The sequence below is a fragment of the Siphateles boraxobius genome, unplaced genomic scaffold (assembly GCF_051911475.1).
Source record: "Siphateles boraxobius isolate OS27281-9 unplaced genomic scaffold, OSU_SipBor_1 31, whole genome shotgun sequence".
Lineage (NCBI taxonomy): Eukaryota > Metazoa > Chordata > Actinopteri > Cypriniformes > Leuciscidae > Siphateles > Siphateles boraxobius.
The window spans coordinates 5792436-5813290 of record NW_027508931.1 but is presented as its reverse complement, the minus strand read 5'-3'; the positions used below and the strand labels follow the sequence as shown (position 1 = coordinate 5813290).

The 20855-nt window shown below is 42.7% G+C and overlaps 1 protein-coding gene across 2 annotated transcripts in view; it reads left to right on the top strand.

Annotated features, from left to right (window-relative positions):
- Nucleotides 1-20855, top strand: part of cdh13 (cadherin 13, H-cadherin (heart)) — a 426287-nt gene that overhangs the window by 282880 nt on the left and 122552 nt on the right. For both annotated transcript variants that reach the window (XM_077193535.1, XM_077193536.1), the window contains one exon: nt 13829-14007. In XM_077193535.1, the coding sequence (XP_077049650.1) occupies nt 13829-14007 (179 nt within the window). The remainder of the gene's footprint in view (nt 1-13828; nt 14008-20855) is intronic.

Below are 20855 nucleotides of genomic sequence, written 5' to 3'. Positions count from 1 at the left end.
GTCCGATACCAGTCCGCTGCAACCAAAAATGCACGGGCGAGCCGTCTTTAAAAAGACGTGCCGCGTGCGAGCTCTTTTATGAGAGGAGAAAAAAACTCAGCGATGTTGAAGCGCACAGGGAGACACACACACACTGGCAGATCACTGCACAGATCAGCAGGCACTGTAAGCTAGCTGCAGATCGCCGTCACACCAACACCGGAGAGAGAAGCTCGTCTCGTAGTGCGAAGTCAGAGATGATTGTGGAGTGAAGAAATATTCTTGGCTCCGAAGCGAAAACATACCTGCATGTTGCCGGCGTCCTCCTTTATACCCAAGCGGTGGGGCGGAGATACGCTATGCAAATTCCGCAGACCCATGGCATTTCATCGCCATTGGCTCGTTTTGTAATACTGGAAGTCGATAGGTGTTCTAAGCGAAACCCCCATTCGTCGTCATCCGACGTAACTCGTAGTGACTACGAAAGGGAACTAAGTTAGCTTTTGCTAGGTGAAACATGTATCAGTCACAATAGATAGTTTAGATAACAATATAACGGTGGAAGTGATTTGTGGAAAGGATTGTGGCTTGATGAGAACCTGTATGCATTTTACATTTACATGCAATATCATAACAATGACAAGTGCAGGAAGTTCATTATTAGTCTTTTACTGGTGCCCCGATGTTCACCTGTTTTGTAAATCATCCATGTTCTCAAAATGTGGAGGTTTCACACACTTTGTATTCCCTTTTGGGATCTGAAAAATGGTGCTTTAGAATGAATCAATTATAAATAAGCACTGAGTGTTCTGTACTTATGGAAACAGTTCACCAAAAGTACTCATTATTTACTCACGCTTATGTCATTCCAAACCTACATGCTGTTACTTTTTATTCTCTAGAACACAAAAGGTAAACACAAAAACGTTGCTTCGTTAAAATACAATAACGAAAAGCATCATATAAGTATCATAAAAGTAGTCCAGATGACTTTTGCTCTGTATAAGTCTTTGAAACCATTTGTTGTTTAGTGATAATCTTGCCCTCCAGGGAGCTAATAGCTTATGAAACGGATCATTGAGTCAGTGAGTTGAACTCAGAAACTGCATCAGTGAACAAATCAGTCTTTTAAATATGAATCTTTTTCATTGAACTGGTTGATCCATTTCACAAATTGGACTGATCAGTTAAGAAATTATACAGATGATCCTTTTTCTCACACAAAGCTATCATATTACTACAGAAGAGTTGTCATATATCATATAGACTACCTTTATGGTGCTTTGTTGTCTCTTTATGAGCCATTGTTATATGGAAAATACTCTAATATTGTGCTCCTTATATGTTTGAAACAATATAAGAGTGAATAAATGTAGGCAAAAATAAAATTTTGGGGTAAACTGTTCATCATTTGGAGGGAAATCATGCCATTTGTTCCATCTTCCATGTCTTAAGAATAAACCATTAGCTGAGGCCTACTACTATAGTTGAGCAGGAAATGTGTAACCTGCAAAAATCCCTTAAATTATCATGTTCTCCTTCCCTTAGGTCCAGTGTGTGAAAGTGTGAATGCAGAGTTTCAAGTGTTTCTTCTTTATGCTGCACTGTTTCTGCCTGGGATTACATTTTAAGGGAATGAGTAAATTGCAGAATGCCCAGCGGTTCAGGGGTTTCTATAAAAATGGTGCTTACTCGCTATGGTGTAATGAAACAATGAGGACGTTGAATAGCCAGACTTTGCCTGCGGACTTCTCTTAGACAGAGCACTGAATTTCACTTGAGTGCCTTTAACCAAGGGAGAATAAGTCAGCTGGTCCATTCAGGGCAAGAAGGCAGCAAATTTCACCTCAGTGCTCCATTCCACATTGTAGTCCATTTATCTTTCTCTAGAACTGCTAGATGTATTGAATTACCTCCCAAAATGAAGGGTAATTCCGCTCTGTGCTTTCCTGTTGCTATGTAGCAGAGATGGACTATAAAAAGCGATACTTTGTTGAATTTTGTGCTTTTTGGAGCCTTGTACCCCGACAATGCAATAATCAATCAATGTCCCGAAAAATTTGAAATGTGTCCTTAGAATGAATCTTTCTCCGTCTCTGAACAAAAAAAAAGTTGTAATTCGCTAGATTTCGGGAGTAAAATTAGCCTCATTATTTGTAAAATTTTAACTTCGTAGTCCAAAGTCCAAAGTTCTGTGATCCCTTGTCCAGAAGCTTCATAGTCTGGTTTCCCTGAGGACGTTCACCCTTCCTCTTTTTCTCTCTCATCCTGGTATCTAGTCTGATCACTCGCTCACACACACCTGCTCCATCATTATTTCATCCTGTCTCAATCTCTCCCCCGTTCATCCTATTATAAAGCCCATCACACAGTGCGCTGGCTTCCCCGGTGTGAATGAGATCTTGAAGTCATATTGATTTCCCTGGATGTCTATAATAGAGGATGTGCCATGTGTAACACCGGCCTTGTGTTAGCACACTGTAGCCCTTACTTTCTTTTCCAACACTTTTTTTTTTACAGTACTGTAGAACTGTGAACAGAGGGGGAAACTAAAAATGAATTGTTCCTGCCAATGATGTATTTTTATTTGCAGATGTTGTTTGCATTCTTTTAGCACCTAAAATAATTATATATCTGTTAACAATGCAAATTTGGCCGCAAAATAAGCACTGAATGTGATTTGCGTTTCTAACTGCTACAGTTGGTTGACAGGGATCTAGCATACTATCATGGGAATGTACAGTATCGCTCCACCACTGAGATTCATGCACCTGAATCGACTCTTTAAAAAAACCAAACTGTGCTAGACTATACAGTGCACCAAATGCAAAAGCATTTAATTATTGTTTTTTTTTTATTAAAAAAATTCTGTTTACCGCCTACTTTCCAACGGTGGTGTTATTTTTTAAAGGAATAGCTTGCATGAGAAATAAAGTTTTGGGGAAAAAAATCTTTGTTTTTCAAAGACATTTTTCTTTGTTTCTTTCTTTTATTTCGAACAAGAAAAGATATAAATGAAATAATATATAAAAATGCAATAAGCATGTTGCAACATATGTAATAAAAAAAACAATATCTATAAAGTATTATAAACAATAATTACAATATGTCTACAATACATCTGTTCATCCTCATATCATTTTAATAAAGTGTTTTTAGACATCTTTTTAAACTGTTTAATGTTTATTCAATGTTTTAACACCTGCTCCAACTGTTCCACAAACTTACCCCACAAATAGTAATGCACATACTTTTTAGAGTTGTTCTTATTTTGAGTTTTTTAAAGTTATACCCACCCTGCCTTTTCATAAACTTGCCTTTCCTGGAAATATTTTTTAGTTTATGCAAAAAAAACACAAAAAAACCAAAAAAAAACAATCCTGAATATCACTAAACAATTAAAAAATAAAATAAAAATTGTGCCGGGCAAATTACAAATGAAATTCACAATTTGTATTTAAACAGCCATTGACTTAATTTAAATGTCATTTAAAATTCCAATTTCAATATGTTTAGTGCTTTGTTAAACTAAATTCCATATACTTAGCATATAAACCACTGAAATACTGTAACTCACTGCCTTTGAGAGGAAACAAGAAAAAAGAGGGAACAAGAGCACCAGATTGAGAATAAGAACGAGAAAGAAGAAAACGGGTCTGATTTCTTTGCCTTCTGGCCCGAACTGTCGTTATCAGGATATAAATATGCCCTTTTAATGCCGTGACACACTTTGAGTTGTTATTATGTAAAACCTCTCCTCCACAAAAGCTGAAGGGCCACGCTTTTTAGCTAGCGCTTGATTTTAGGCAGCTGGGGCCATGTCGAAGTGGAAGGCACCCTGTGGAGAAGCCCACGGTTTTGGATGGTACACCATTGCCTTCGGTTCTAGAGTGGGGCTCTGTGATTGGCACCCACCGGGCTTCAGCTGTTGGCAGAAGGCAGAGATGCCCACTAAAATGCCTCGATCTTCCAAACAACACATTCTTCTGCTACATCAGAGAGCGACAGAATGAGAGGATGAGAAAAGTGTGTGCAACAGATAAAGACATTGCTGCAGGTATAGCCACAGCAAGTCTGAATGTTTGGCATAAGAAATTCTGGGGGGGAAAAAATCCTTACCTGTTCATACTGCGGTTGTTTCAGCATGCCAACAGTGTGCCTTAGTTAATGCAGAGTTAGACACAGAATCTGATATCAAATTAACCGCTCAAGTCAGACATTTTATGAGACATTATTCATTTCAATGTTCTGCCTCTTGTTCAGTGTGACAAGATGGTGAAATTAAAAGGGAGAAAGAAAGAGCCAGAAAGAAGAAGTCCTCACTCTGACTGATCCCATAGCCCCAATTAGATGAACAGGGTTGATAATACAGTAATGGAGACCCGCAGATTCAAGTCTAGCCATTTCAGGTCCTCCTATTAAACCTTCCAATGTAGTTAACATTGATTCCGGCTTGGCGCTGGGGAGAGTATGGACTTCATAAAGGAAGACAATAGCTCCTGAATTGGGCTCAGCTTTGACATAATTGCCTCATAATTGCATAGCAGTGATTTGCATTCACTTTCTGGCCCTTCCCATCAGCCAATTAGATCCGCTTGTTGATTTATGTGTGTGCTGATGGGAGCTGATGGCTTTTGTCATGGTTCATATTGATGAGCGCTAAATACCTCAAGGCTTTTTTTTTATCTTTATGAGGGTGCAGGAGGGCAACATGTTAATAGAACTACGGGAACCAGATTTAACAGTGATTCACAATTAAGTGGTCATGTGGTGATTAGGTTCATTGTGCTATTTAAATATTTGTACAGTTGTAAAAATTTCTTGATTATAAATGTATTCTATAAATAAACAGTGTAGAGTTTATTTTTTATTTTTTAAAAGCCCTATTTGGACAGGACTACTTTTCATGGACAGCGAAAACTAGACTTACTTTTTCGATTTAATACCACATCCTTAACGGCCACGTTCAGTTTACAGAGTTCCCAATCTTGTCCAGGGCTGTGTTTCCCGATAACGATGGATCTTAGCACTTACGAGCATTTTCTACGAGCGACTTTACGAACATTTGTGTTCATTTCACGTGCGTTTCACAAAAACGCACTTAGCACGATCGTGCGCAGCTGTGCTTTAAGTGCTACTTAGAGTGGCTGTCCGTTTGTCAAGTGCTACAATGTCACGCTCGTAATTGTAGCACACGCTTGTATTTTGAAATGTATAGCCTAATTGTTTTCATCGGATGTGCATTTTCTACGAGGCCAATAATCTATAAAAGCACAAACCTATGGGTGGAGACACCAGCAAACTGGCTGAACCAAAAAAAACGTCCTCGGGTTACGACTGTAACCCTTGTTCCCTGAGAAGGGAACGAGAACTGCGTCGAATGACACTTTGGGGGAACGCCCCTCAGCGTAGCGCCTCTGAAGTATGAATGAAACTGAGCCGATCTCTGATTGGTGCAACGTAATGATGTAATGGGTGACGGCAGATAGGCGGAAGCTATAGAAGCAGCCGGCACACATAAGATGTCAGCTTCTGTGATGAAGCAAGCGCTCCCAGGCAGGGGAAGGCGTGGCCAAGGGACGCAGTTCTCGTTCCCTTCTCAGGGAACAAGGGTTACAGTCGTAACCCGAGGACGTTCCCTTTCGAGGGAACTCCAACTGCGTCGAATGACACTTTGGGGGAACAAGTACCCACTACGCCACAACGCGCCCTGCCTGCCCTAGTGTGAAGCTGCTCACAGGCACACTTAGGACGCGAGCACAAGAGAGCCGGGTGTAGACGGAATGTCCAAACTATAAAACCTAATAAAGGTATGAGGGGTAGCCCATCCTGCTGCATCGCAGACCTCCTGGATGGGGGCCCCCGCGAGAAGGGCTCTAGAGGACGCCATGCCTCTGGTAGAATGAGCCCTCACGGCCAAAGGTGAAGGCATACCGCGCACCTGATAGGCCGTGGAAATCGTTTGGACAATCCAGTTGCTGACGGTCTGCTTTGAGGCGGGAAGCCCCTTTCTGGGCGACCCGAAACACACCAGCAACTGGTCCGACTTCCGCCATGAAGAGGACCTCTGAATGTAAATAACTCAGTGCTCTGACAGGGCAGAGCATGTGAAGTCTCTCTTCATTCGCCGTCACGTGAGGTGGAGGATGAAAAGCCTGCAGAACCGTAGGCCGTGCCGCACTGGACGGCACCTTAGGCAAATAGCCGGGCCTAGGGTGAAGAATGGCCTTAATGTTGCAAACTCCAGGCACTCGTTAGATATGGAGAGCGCCTGGAGATCTCCTACCCTCCTCAGAGAAGTAATGGCCAACAAAAAGACCACCTTCAACGAAAGGTTCTTGGCCTCAGCCGACTCCAGCGGCTCGAAGGGGGCCTCGGCCAGTCCTTCGAGAACCACTGCCAGGTCCCAAGTGGGAACCCTGGTACGAGCCGCAGGTCTCATCCTCCAAGCCCCACGGAGGAAACGTACGACCAATTGGTGTCTCCCCAGAGGCCCATCACTCAGAGGAGTGTGGAAAGCCGCAATGGCAGCCACGTACACCTTGAGTGTGGACGGGGTAAGACCAGTGGAAAAGCGATCTTGGAGGAACTCCAGCACTGAAGCCACTGGGCAGTTAACTGGGTCCACCTCACGCTCCCTACACCAAACGGTGAAGACGTTCCACTTTAGGCCGTACAATTTCCTCGTGGATGGAGCTCTAGAGCTGAGTATGGTCTCCACTACTCCAGCTGATAGGCCGGCCTCTAGGTACTGTGCCCCCTCAGGGGCCAGACCCACAGTTTCCATAACTCGTGCCGAGGGTGAAATATTGAGCCCTCTGCCTGTGTCAGCAGGTCCCTCCTGATGGGAATCTCCCATGGAGGGCCGTCCAGGAGCAAAATTATGTCGGAGAACCATACTCGGGCCGGCCACAACGGGGCTACCAACAGTAGACTGATCCCGTCGCGACGGACTCTCTCTAGAACTCCCGGGAGCAGAGCGATCGGGGGAAATGCGTACAGACGTAACCTCGGCCACGTCTGCACCATGGCATCCAACCCCAGCGGGGCTGGATGGGTGAGGGAAAACCACAGTGGACAGTGGGTCGTCTCTCGAGACGCGAACAAGTCCACTTCCACTGGGCCGAACCTCTGAGATATTGACTCCACCACCTCGGGGTGGAGTCTCCACTCCCCAGGCCTCAGCTCCTGTCTCGACAGGATGTCTGCTCCCTGATTTTGACTCCCCGGGATGAATGTTGCTTTTAGAGACAACAACTTCCCCTGGGACCACAGGAGGATCTGATGCGCCAGTCTGCATAGAGGGCGAGACCTCAGACCCCCCTGATGGTTTATATAGGCCACTACCGACATATTGTCTGACCTCACAAGGACATGATGACCTTTGAGGTCCGCCAGGAAGCTCCTCAGAGCTCGGAACACCACCAACATCTCCAGGCAGTTTATGTGCCAGGAGGCATGATGGTCATGCCGTAGGCCTGTCGTAAAGCAGCCGTCCATGACCGCGCCCCAGCCCGGGAGGGAGGCGTCTGTCGAAACGGTTCTCCGGCGACATGACGCTCCCAACACTGGCCCTTAGGACAGAAACCAAGCTTTCTTCCACATAGATAGGGAACGAAGGCATCTGCGCGTAACCCTGATCATGCGGAACGGGTTTCCCCTCGGGGAGAACCCCTTGGTTTTTAACCACCACTGAAGGGCCTCATGTGCAGCAGGCCGAATGGAATGACACTGGACGCTGCTGCCATGAGCCCCATCACTCTCTGGAAGTGCTTAACAGTGATGGCTTGGCCTAGCCTTATCCTGGACACTGTGGTCAGGATGGACTCGATCCGCGCGGGAGATAATTGTGCCCGCATCGTGACCGAGTCCCACACCACTCCCAGGAACGTAGTTCTCTGGGCTGGTGTCAACACGCTCTTTTTCGTGTTGAGTCTCAACCCCAGGCTCTGGATGTGAGCGAGGACGACATCTCGATGCCGAACCGCCAGCTCCTGTGACTGTGCTAAAATCAGCCAGTCGTCGATATAATTGAGCACCCTGATGCCCTGAAGCCTCAGCGGTGCCAGAGCTGCATCCATACATTTGGTAAATGTGCGAGGGGAGAGAGCTAGGCCGAACGGAAGAACCCGATATTGGTACGCTTCGCCCCCGAAAGCGAACCTCAGGAACTTCCTGTGAGATGGAAGGATGGATATGTGGAAGTATGCGTCCTTTAGATCTATCGTGACAAACCAATCCTCGGACTGAATTTGACTCACGATAATGGGAATAGTGAGCATCTTGAACCTGAATCTCCTCAGAGAACGGTTCAGGTGCCTGAGATCTATTATTGGACGCAACCACCCATCCTTCTTGGGAACTATGAAGTAGCGGCTGTAAAACCCGGACTCCCTGTCCGGTGGAGGAATACGATCTATAGCCTCCTTTGCCAGCAGGGAGTTTACTTCCTGTTCCAATACCCGACCCTGCACTGGGTCGACTACAGTCCAGACCACCCCGTTGAATCTGGGTGGGCGGGAACTGAACTGCAGCCTGTACCCATTTTGAATGGTGCGCAGGGCCCAAGGAGAAATATTCGCCAGATTTTTCCATGCATCGAAATATTTTACCAAGGGAACCAGGCTCTCGAGCCTGGCTTCGGGTATTAATCGGGATTCGTTCTCGGCCCCCTGAAGCGGATTCCCGGCAGGGCTGAACCGAAAACGATTCTCGATGGGCGGACGCGAATGCTGCCTGACCGCAAGCCTGTGGGGCGGACAGTGCAGCCTGCGTTCGCTGGATACCGATGTGTCCCGAAGCGTGTTTAACGGCGGGAGAGCAACATCGATTTCCTGCGGGTTCCGTGAAGGAGACGACCTCGGTCGTTCCACCACGGGTGGGGCCGCCCGCAGAGATCCTAGAGTAGCTAGGATCTCTTTGACGAAGCCTTTTTAGCCTGCAGGACGGCCCTCAGGTCGCCCTGCTTAGGCTGAGGCTTCGCCTGAGAGCGCTGTCTATGCCCCCAAGCTCCTTGAGGGGGGGCTCTAGACGCGATGCTCTGTCTTTGAGCCTGTCTATAGGCGCAGGAGCTGGCTGATGGCTGTGGCTGCGGCTGCCCACTGGGGGCAGACTTCTTGGACACTGAGCGGCGAGGGAGATATTGTTTGAAGGCCGCTGATTGTCTTTTCGCCTCCTGAAACCTGTCGACGACGGTATTAACGGCGTCGCCGAACAGGCCAGAAGGCGAAATCAGGGCATCAAGGAGGAAAGCCCTGTCTTTCTCCCTGATGTCCGTCAGATTTAACCATAAATGCCTCTGCGAGACCACCATAGCTGCCATGGAGCGACCGACAGCGCGGGCCGTCTCCTTGGTGACTCGGAGAGACAAATCAGCGACCTTCCTCAACTCCGCAATATCTTCCGGAGTTGGACCCTCGCCCTCATCAATGTCCTTAAGAAGGTCGGCCTGGTACGCCTGGAGCATAGCCATGGTGTGAAGACTCGCACCAGCCCGACCCGCAGCCATATAAGCCCTGCCCACTAGCGCTGATGTGTCTCTACACGGCTTAGTGGGCAGCACCGGGGCTTTAAGGGATGATGCCGACTCAGGCGATAAATAATTCGCCAAAGGCTGTTCAATGCGCGGCATCATCCCATAACCGTTCTCTCGTGCCCCCATGACGTTACTATAATTTATAATAGGGGGATTGGAGACACGAGAAGAGTGTGGTTTTTTCCACGATCTACACAACTCGTTGTGCAGATCGGGAAAGAACGGCAAGCCCCGGTGATGAGGTTGTTCCCTGTGCTGCAGGAAGCGCTCATCCAGTTTACTTTTAGTCTGCGCTTCCTGCCTCTCTTGTGGCCAGCTGGTATTTAAATGAGCCACCGCACGGGAAACAACCTCAATCAGCTCCTCATACGCGGGGACACGGGGCGGCGAGTCGTCCCCGAAATCCCCGCCCTCGATGCTGAGCACGTCAACCTCCTCAGAGGCAGACAGCTCAAACGTCGGATCCTCGACTCGCGCAGAAGAAGCCGCAGGGCGGGCTTCTGCGCGAGGCTCGAGGACATAAGAACTGCCCGATGAATCCCGAGAAGGTGCCTCAGCAGCCTCGAGATCCCCGGACAGATCTCTTTGCGAGCCCCATGAAGAGCGTCGCCGCGCCGCCTCAGCGGACGCGGGTCCCGCACCACGGGGCTCGCGAGGCTGACCATCTTCATCAAAGATAGCCAGCCGGGAACGCAGCACACGGATAGTCAACTTTTCACAATCCTCGCAAGCAGCCCCCTCGAGAGCTGCCTGCGCGTGCTGCATTCCCAAACAATGTGTGCACAGTTGGTGTGTGTCCCCGCCCGTGATGTAGCGAGGGCAAGGATGCACACACTTCCTGAAGCTCACACTCGCCATTTCACTAGTTCAGTAACAGACAACAATAAATAAGACAAACAGTCACAGATAGAGCTTGCTGAAGAACAGAAAGCTGACATCTTATGTGTGCCGGCTGCTTTTATAGCTTCCGCCTATCTGCCGTCACCCATTACGTCATGACGTTGCACCAATCAGAGATCGGCTCAGTTTCATTCATACTTCAGAGGCGCTACGCTGAGGGGCGTTCCCCCAAAGTGTCATTCGACGCAGTTGGAGTTCCCTCGAAAGGGAACAAAGAAAATATTTTTTTTTTAAAGAGGAGATTAATGTCATTTTAGGGGAGGTGGAGCTATACAACATATTTTATTCAGCAGGTTTAAGGGCAGTCATACAAATAAAACAAAAACAAAAAATCTGGGAGATTATTGCTACAAAACTGACTGCAACTAGGGGCATTAAAAAATCAGGGAAGGAGGTCAGGAAGAATTGGCAGGACTTTGCCAGCCTTGCTGAAAGGAAAAGGGCACTGCAGAGGACAACATTTGATAAAACAGGTGGTGGGACCAATGATTCCCCCCTCTCACAGCTGAGGAAGAAAAGGCCTTGTCAATACTTGGCACAAGTGCTTCAGATGGCATTTGTGGTGGTATTGACATCCATGGAGGAGTAGGGGTAACTCAACCTGAGCCTGGTCAGGTCCTTCATGCTCATCTGCCATCTCCCAGCATCTACCATCTCCCAGTCTTCCAAACAACCCTCCCAGGCCTCAGCCTCCATCTTCTGTTGTCCAGACTGCAGCCACAACATCTCAGCAGTTTGAGAATGTTGAGAACATGATAATTTGAGAATGTTTGTTGTTGTAGTCAGGACATATGAGAGTGTCCTTACTTAACAGGGAGGAGGATGAAGAGGCGGAGAAGGACAAAGATGGCATGGGACCACATGGCAAGGGGCCAACCAAGAAACAGGCTACATGGCTGGTTTTCGTGCATGTCAGCAAGTCATTGACATATTTGTTTAGTTCATCCTATTTCCCCTGTATTTGAAGCATATTACACCTTTTATTATTTTTTTGTTCATTAATTTAATTTAGATTAAATTATTTCTTTTTTTGTTGTTGTTTTCTGCTCTTTTTAATTATTTTAGTTATAAATTCATTTAAACAAAAAAACGAGTAATAAAGTGTACAATAAAGTACAATCAAAACCTTCTATTATAATCACATTGCACTTGAATAAAGTTAAATGTGTAATGTGCCGGTTGTCCTGCAGGTGACCTCATAACTCTGTCTTCGTACAATGCACTTGGGGATTTACGATTACTCCAGAGCACTCGTAGAGCTACGATTATTTTCAAGTGCTACTTAAGTAACGATGCTTTTGGGAAACAGACCGTAATATTAAGATCATTCGTACGATCGTTTTTACGATCTTCTTAGGCTTACGATGCTTTTGGGAAACGCAGCCCAGATCAGTATGAAGTAATTGTGTCTCAGATGTCTTTGAATCCTGTTTGAATTGTGGTAAAGTTTATTTTTGTTTCAACTGAGCAATGATGCGCTGATGCTGCTGTAATTCATTTTGACAGGATTTACAGTCATTGATTAACTGAGCTCCAGTGAAAAGACATAAAAGGAACTCTTTATCATTTTAAAGCGAATGTACTTTTTTTTCCTGGTGTTTAGAAATTTCTGAAGGACAAATACAGGTAAAAGAAAAGTTCATGCAATTACTTGTGCCCTCTGACCTTTATGTAGAGTCCATTATACATGCATTTGGGGGCTTTTCTCAGTAAATATTGATATATACTACCATTCAAAAAGTTTTGGGTCGAAAATGTTTAATGTTTTAGAAAAAAGTATCTTATACTCACCAAGGCTGCATTTATTTGATCGAAAATATATTGTAAAATACTATTACATGTTTTCTATTTTAATATTTTAAAATGTATTTTGTTCCTCTGAAAACAAAGCTGAGTTTTCAGCAGTCTTCAGTGTCACATGATCACGAAATCATTCTGATATGCTGTTTTTGTGCTCATTTATTATTATTATCAATGTTGAAAACAGTTGCCTAATGTTTTTGTAGAAACTGTAATATTTTTTTCACGATTCTTTGATGAATAACATTATGCATGTTTTTACTGTCACTTTTAATCAATTTAATGCATCATTGTTGAATAAAATTGTGAATTTACTTATAATATATATATATATATATATATATATATATATATATATATATATATATATATATTTACCTCAAACTTTGACTGGCAGTGTTTCAATTAATGTGATAAATTGCCATTTGAATTATATTTGTTAGGCCTACAACTCACAAGTACAACAAACAAATGACAAGAACAAAACCATCTGACAAGTAAGAGGGCTTTTAAATATAAAGTTGCCCTTCATAAAGCTGAGCATGAGTGCTCTCGTCTGGGTGCTTGTCTTTCTGTATGTGTGTGAGAGAGAGAGAAAGAGGTTGTACGTGTCTGTGTGTGCGCATGCATGGTCGGCACACACTCGAATGTGTGTCAGTGTGTGTATCTGCGAACATGGAGGTCATATAACTTGGTGTAACCGAACAGTGAAGTGGAACCGCTCGCCTTGACTAGCGGTGTCACGAGAGAGCCCCGCTATGTGCTTCGGCATGTGTAATTAATCATTAGAGTTGTACTTCTTAACCGCCGCCTAATACCATCTCTCTTCCCTTGCAGAAACCCACTTCTCCCTTAATTACTTATAATTGTCTTTTACTCATTCACTCTAAGATGCTAATATTCCTATTTGAGGGTGTTCAGCCCATGTCGTCCCCAGTTTTTTTTTCTTCTTGTGCCTTCTGGATTTATGCCGTACTGTGCAGGAACTCTTGTAAAGGCTGATCGTGAGGTTAAGGTCAGTGATAGAGGCCATTAATTTCAGATAGATAGATAGATATGACTTAGCTTCATGTCACTGTCTGGTCACTGTGTTTTTGAGAGGCTCCGGCTCCATTTGCAGCCCACTTTTGCGGCTGAGCTCATTCAAATGAGATGGAAGGGAAATGAAATAGATGAACAGACGCCACCTGAACTGAGATATCAGCCTCTCTCCGGATACCGTCGAGCCACTGTTCATTCCAGGGGCCACGTCTAAGAGAGGAGGCAAGCAGATATGTAAAGGATTGACTAAGATTACAGTTCATCTGCCAAGAACGGCATCCTTATTTTAGATGCAGTACAATATAAAACTAAACTGCGTTGGAAGAATCAGAACACGGCCTCTTAGAAGTGGAGGTTTGCTCTTCTGTATTTTCTGTCTGCCCTGAAGCCCCATTCAAACGTGGTTCTGATCGATTACAGTTTCGTTCGGCTGTGCAGTTTAATGAAAAATGGCAATACAAGTGATGTCGGTGTACAGATAAAACCTTAAGGATATATTTGGCACCAAACCGAGTAGCATCCTGCTCATTTGTCTCCATTATAACTCATCGGTTTTCAAATTGTTTTCGGCAGGCACTACAGTGATGACCATGACGGCTTATGACGCAGACGATCCCAACACGGACAACGCTGTGCTGCGCTACATCATCGTGAGACAGCAGCCCGATAAACCTTCACCCAATATGTTCTACATTGATCCGGAAAGAGGCGACATTGTCACCGTGATATCACCCCACCAGCTTGATAGAGAGGTATGCGCTTACTTTGAGTTCCTCTTTTTATTGTTTGATGGACATAAGCTATACATATATAGCTATATTAATGTTTAAGTATAAATTAACAATGTATTTATAACATACTATGAATGAATATGAAATGAATATGAATGAACAAAAAATATGTACACTCACTGGCCACTTTATTTACATACTTTGTTTAGTTACATGTACACCTGTTTAACTGTTCATTAATGCAAATATCTAATCAGCAAATCACATGTCAGCAACTCATTTAAATGCAATTAGGCATGCAGAATTGGTCAGGGCGATCTGCTGAAGTTCAAACTGATCATCAGACTGGGGAAGAAAGGTGAATTAAGTGAATTTGAACGTGGCATGGTTGTTGGTGGCAGACAGGCTGGTCTGGGTATTTCAGAAACTGTTGATCTACTGGGATTTTCATGAACAACCATCTCTAGGGTTTACAGAGAATGGTCCAAAAAAAGGTGAAAATATCCAGTAAGCTGCAGTTCTGTGGGCGAAAATGACTTGTTGATGCCAGACAACAGTTACTGTGCAGAAGAGCAGTTACTGTGCAGAAGAGCATCTCTGAACACATAACACGTTGAAACCTTGAAGCAGATGGGCTACAGCAGCAGAAGTCCACAGCGGGAGCCACTCCTGTTAGCCGAGAAAAGGGAACTGAGGCTATAATTTGCATGGTCTCACCAAATTAGACTAACATTGGGTGGTCTGATGAGTCTAAATTTCTGCTATGACATTCAGATGGTAGGGTCAGAATTTGGCATGGATCCATCCTGCCTTGTATCAGTGCTTCAGGCTGGTGATGGTTTTATGGTGTGGGTGATATTTTCTTGGCACTTTTTTGGCCCCTTAGTACTAACTGAGCATATTTTAAAAGCCACAGGCTATCTGAGTATTGTTGCTTACCAAGTCCATCATGTTATCACCCCAGTGTACTCATTTTCTGATGGCTACTTCCAGGAGGATATAACCATGTCACAAAGCTTAAAACATCTCAGACTGGTATACCTAATAAACTGGCCAGTGAGTGTGTATACTACTACTACTACTACTACTACTACTACTACTACTACTAATAATAATAATAATAATAATAATAATAATAATAATAATAATATACAGGTGCTGGTCATATAATTAGAATATCATCAAAAAGTTGATTTATTTCAGTAATTCCATTCAAAAAGTGAAATTTGGATATTATATCCATTCATTACACACAGACTGATATATTTCAAGTGTTCATTCCTTTTAATTATGATGATTATAACTGACAACTAATGAAAAGCCCAAAATCAGAATCTCAGAAAATTAGAATATTGTTAAAAGGTTCAATATTGAAGACACCTTGTGCCACACTCTAATCAGCTAATTAACTCAAAACACCTGCAAAGGCCTTTAAATGGTCTCTCAGTCTAGTTCTGTAGGCTACACAATCATGGGGAAGACTGCTGACTTGACAGCTGTCCAAAAGACGACCATTGACATCTTGCACAAGGAGGGCAAGACACAAAAGGTCATTGCTAAAGAGGCTGGCTATTCACAGAGCTATGTGTCCAAGCACATTAATAGAGAGGCGAAGGGAAGGAAAAGATGTGGTAGAAAAAAGTGTACAAGGAATAGAAATAACCGCACCCTGGAGAGAATTGTAAAACAAAACCGATTCAAAAATGTGGGGGAGATTCACAAAGAGTGGACTGCAGCTGGAGTCAGTGCTTCAAGAACCACCACGCACAGACTTATGCAAGACATGGGTTTCAGCTGTCGCATTCCTTGTGTCAAGTCACTCTTGAACAAGACACAGCATCAGAAGCGTCTCGCCTGGGCTAAAGACAAAAAGGACTGCACTCTTGCTGAGTGGTCCATAGTCATGTTATCTGATGAAAGTAAATTTTGCATTTCCTTTGGGAATCATGGTCCCATCGTCTGGAGGAAGAGAGGAGAGGCACAGAATCCATGTTGCTTGAAGTCCAGTGTAAAGTTTCCACGGTCAGTGATGGTTTGGGGTGCCATGTCATCTGCTGGTGTTTGTCCACTGTGTTTTCTGAGGTCCAAGGTAAACGCAGCCGTCTACAAGGAAGTTTTAGAGCACTTCATGCTTCCTGCTGCTGACAAACTTTATGGAGATGCAGATTCCAACAGGACTTGGCACCAGCACACAGTGCCTAAGCTACCAGTACCTGGTTTAAGGACCATGGAATCCCTGTTCTTAATTGGCCAGCAAACTCGCCTGACCTTAACCCTATAGAAAATCTATGGGGTATTGTGAAGAGGAAGATGCGATATGCCAGACCCAACAATGCAGAAGAGCTGAAGGCCACTATCAGAGCAACCTGGGCTCTCATAACACCTGAGCAGTGCCACAGACTGATCGACTCCATGCCACGCCGCATTGCTGCAGTAATTCAGGCAAAAGGAGCCCCAACTAAGTATTGAGTGCTGTACATGCTCGTACTTTTATCATGTTCATACTTTTCAGTTGGCCAACATTTCTAAAAATCCTTTTTTTGTATTGGTCTTAAGTAATATTCTAATTTTCGGAGATACTGAATTTGGGATTTTCATTAGCTGTCAATTTTAATCATCACAATTAAATTAAATAAACATTTGAAATATATCAGTCTGTGTGTAATGAATGAATATAATATCCAAATTTAACTTTTTGAATGGAATTACTGAAATAAATCAACTTGTTGATGATATTCTAATTATATATATATATATATATATATATATATATATATATATATATATATATATATATATATATATATATATATTACACTACTGTTCAAAAAGTTAAATAAAATCAAAAGGGACATTTATAATGTTTAATTATAAATAAATTATGTTCTCGAATCCTTTCACTGTATCCACAAAAATGTTAGGCAGCACAACTTTGTTTACCTTTGATAATGATAAGAAATATTTCGTAAGCACCAAATCAGCATATTAGAATGATTTCTGAGGGATAATGTTACTGAAGTGCGGAAAATTCAGCTTTAACATTATATAAATAAATTAGACCATCAAATATATTTAAATTGAAAACATTTCTTTTAAATTGCAATATTTCAAAATATAAGTGTTCTGTTGTATTTTTAAAGTGATTAAATAAACTCATCATTGGGGAGCATAAAAGATAACAAGTGTATATAACAATTTTATATATTTTTTGTATAATAGTTTAACATACAAATACTCGTTAATTGTGAATTTGTGATGCCTAATGCACAAACTAAAGTTAACAAATTGAACCTTTTAGTAAATTCTTTCCATTCTCTTTGTTTTTGCTGTTCATTTTTTAAATACTTTCTATTTATCTTTCAAGATTTCTGTCATTTAGAAAGTGTGTATTTGATGGTCTACACTACAGCAAGTTTAAAGCTTGTTAGCAATGTTAGTACTGGTTTTAATCTCTCAGCAAACATTTGAGACATAAAGGAGAAGGGAAGCTATTTTACCATTCCAGCTGAATATCTTTACTCTGCTGCTCTGGCATGTCAATAAGCACAGGTCTTGTGTCTGCAAATGAATTTTCCATGTGACATGAATGGTAAATTTATCAAATGTGCTCCAGATATTTCAAAAAATACCCATTTGAATGTTTTAAAGACTGGCTGTTTTCTTAAAGCGACATGAGAAGAACCTCTAACAGGAGGGCCGACAGAACGGAGGCTTTCTGATCAAACCGAGCTGTGCAAATAAGCAAGCATGCAAATAAACAACAGCGAACATGAGGGGCAAATCTGCGGGGAAAAACAATAACTGTGGTGTGTTTAAATGTTTAACTATCCTCAAACCACCTTTAGAGCTAGTATATTAGAGCAGATTCTTCGGCATATAAAAGCAGTGTTTTTAATGTTGTTAAGAGACGGGAGGTTGGATGAATGCAGGGGAGATTCTACGGTGTCTCGAGGACAGGAGGTGTTAGTGGTGCATGCTAATGAGCAACTGGAGGCAGAGCTTTCTAGCTCCTAAGCAGAGCGAGACAACAGCATGATTGCTTTTTCTGCAGGGTGACGAATGAAGGAACATCAATTCGGCCCGCTGCTGGAAGAGGAATATTAGCTGTTGTCAGACATTTAGAGCATGCTTTAATTGAGGTTATACACACTTATCCACTAGCATCGGCTGTGTCCGACAAGGCCAGTAGAAAACCCCTCAGCTGGAACAGAGCGAAGCCATCATTAAATGCATGTTTGTGTGCAGTCAAGAGCACGTTTGATAGTCGAGTCGACATTATAATTGAAATGTTACATGAAAGGTGTCTGAATGTAGCTGTTTATTCTGATTTCTTTATAGCGAAGCACTGGATGTTGACAAACTCCGCTAACTTTCACTGACACCGCTACGTCTTACTGACACCATGCTTCCACTGCACGATTCCCACGAGTCTGTGCTTCGTCGCAGTTGATCTCATATGTGTGACAGATATTTTACACAAAGAGCTCCAGGGGATTTTAGGTGTTTTAAGGAGACAGGTGTGTGACGGGCCTGCTACGTGTGCGGTTCTCTGCTATAATTACAACTAGAGGAGTTTCATTGCCAGAAATTTGTTGGTGTTTTGAAAGTACACTTTTACAATATTACCTCCACCCACGATGCTGCCTGGAAATTCACGCGGAATTGTATAATCTAGTTTGTCTCTGAACTCTCTCAAGCCTTAAAAAAATCTAGTCAAGAAATGCACATTTATTCCTCGCAAGAATCGGACAGGTTGATCTAATTAATTGAATTCAGGCTCACATCAAACTATACTGCAATAATGTCAGTTTGGCTAGTTCAGCCAATGGCTTGTCAACAACGTGCGAAAGCATCACAGAGAGAGTTTTCTCAGTGCAAGCATTTCTCTTGACAGGTCAAAAGTGCCTGTTCTTTCCGCTATCTTTCAGATCAGCATGCATGACTAATAATGTCGGTAGCTTGGTGTTCTAAGCGACTGGTACATTACCTGATGTTCCTAATGTAAGATTCATCAGGTAAAACCCTGTTGTCAGAAATGGGAACATCACAACTTGGTTAAACTTGGTAGTCTTATCAACTATGCTATGTGGATATAATTTATAATTAAATGGAAACCAAAAGCTCCTATATAAGCCCAAATCCGGTTCTCAAATTATCATCTGTCCATGTGCAGCAGACAGCAGACACCTTTTCAAAAAGATGCAAAGGATAATAATCACATGCACCTGTCATGGATTGATCTTTTCCTCTGATCTGATTGGTTCAGAAGCTTGCAGCACTGATCCTACACACATTGCCATTTGGCGAGGAAAATAGAGTAATGTAAATGATCACACAGTATTTCCGTTTCACCACATTCTGATCATAAACGGGGCTGTGTGCCGATGTCTGCATGTGACTATGTGTGTGTGTGTGAGCATTTAGTTTTGAATGTAGTCAAAAAGTTTTCAGAGTTAGTGTCAGTATTACATTAAACTGCAATAGCCTATATAATATAATGCATTATAATGCAATGGGGGAATATTTGTGGGTCCTGATAATGCCAAATGTCTTATGTTACCAGTAAAAAGTGACCTACATTATTTTAAATATATCTAATCAGTGACAGAGTGCAAACATATTTGTCTAAATTAATTCTGTATTTTCAGCTTCAGAATCATGAATATTTTTAATCAACAGTAAATCTTTGTTAACCTTTTATCATGTCTTGGAGTATCGCAATAATATTTGATTATCGATACAATAATTATGTGTTCAGTATGGTGATATGTATTGAATCGTGACATGAGGGTATCGTTACACCCCTTATGTCATAGTATTTTTATTTGATTTATAATGTTTATTTTATTAAAAGAAAATCACAAAATCAATGAGTGGTATTTCATTAGGACACTGAACAAACGATTCTCTTTCATATGATATTTATTATCATAAAAGTTTCATAAGAGTTTCGGATCAGAGGCATGAAATTCTGTTTGAAGTTTAGTTTTCAGTTTTATTTAGACAGGCTGACAGATTGCACACTCGCTTCGGGGGGGTGGTCGTCGTAGGACCTCCTCAAACTAATTCCGTTGGTCAGTCCGCTATCGGTGGCTACCCACAGCACATCTGCTCCCGGTCCTGACAGGCAGAGTAGCCCCACATTTGTTTCATAAGCCCAAATGACAGTAGCAAAATAGACATCTTAAAATCAATACCCAGTGACAGATTTCTGGCAGTCCTCTTATGGAGTATGTCTGATCATTACAGTCCTGCTTCTGATGGCCAGTCTGTGGTCCGATAAGAGCTCTGTTCTGAATCCTAGTGAGCTGGCTTGCTGTCAACTTTCCTACATAGGCTGAGTTTGATATCAGCATGCTGTTAAACTAATGATGCTGGTAAGAATAAAAAACACATATTGCATACACATATTTAATAAAATAATATATTTTTACCATTAACATATTTTGGTATTTACACAATATTTTTATAGAACCGTTTCATATCTGACTCTTGGTTATTTTTATGGCCATCTCTTGATATATGTACGTCTCTTGAGAGACTGTCCATTACAGTTTTTTACAGTCGCTAGGACACATTTCTCAATACTTAGGTCACTTTTTCAAAACTCTTCACACAGTTCTCCAAACCAACTTTCAGCTCGGCACAGCAGTTCATTTCACTTTCAAAATGCACTAAAACTACCAAATCACTTCAAACATGTCTCAAATCAACATATTCTTCCATCACACTAGCAAAGGTCGACAGACAACTAACACACTTTGTCACCCACAAAACAATGACCTAAAAAACACTAACAACAGGTAGCATTATACAATGTTTTCTTCGGTAAACAAGCACACCTCTCTACTGTTTAGAATTCACTCCAA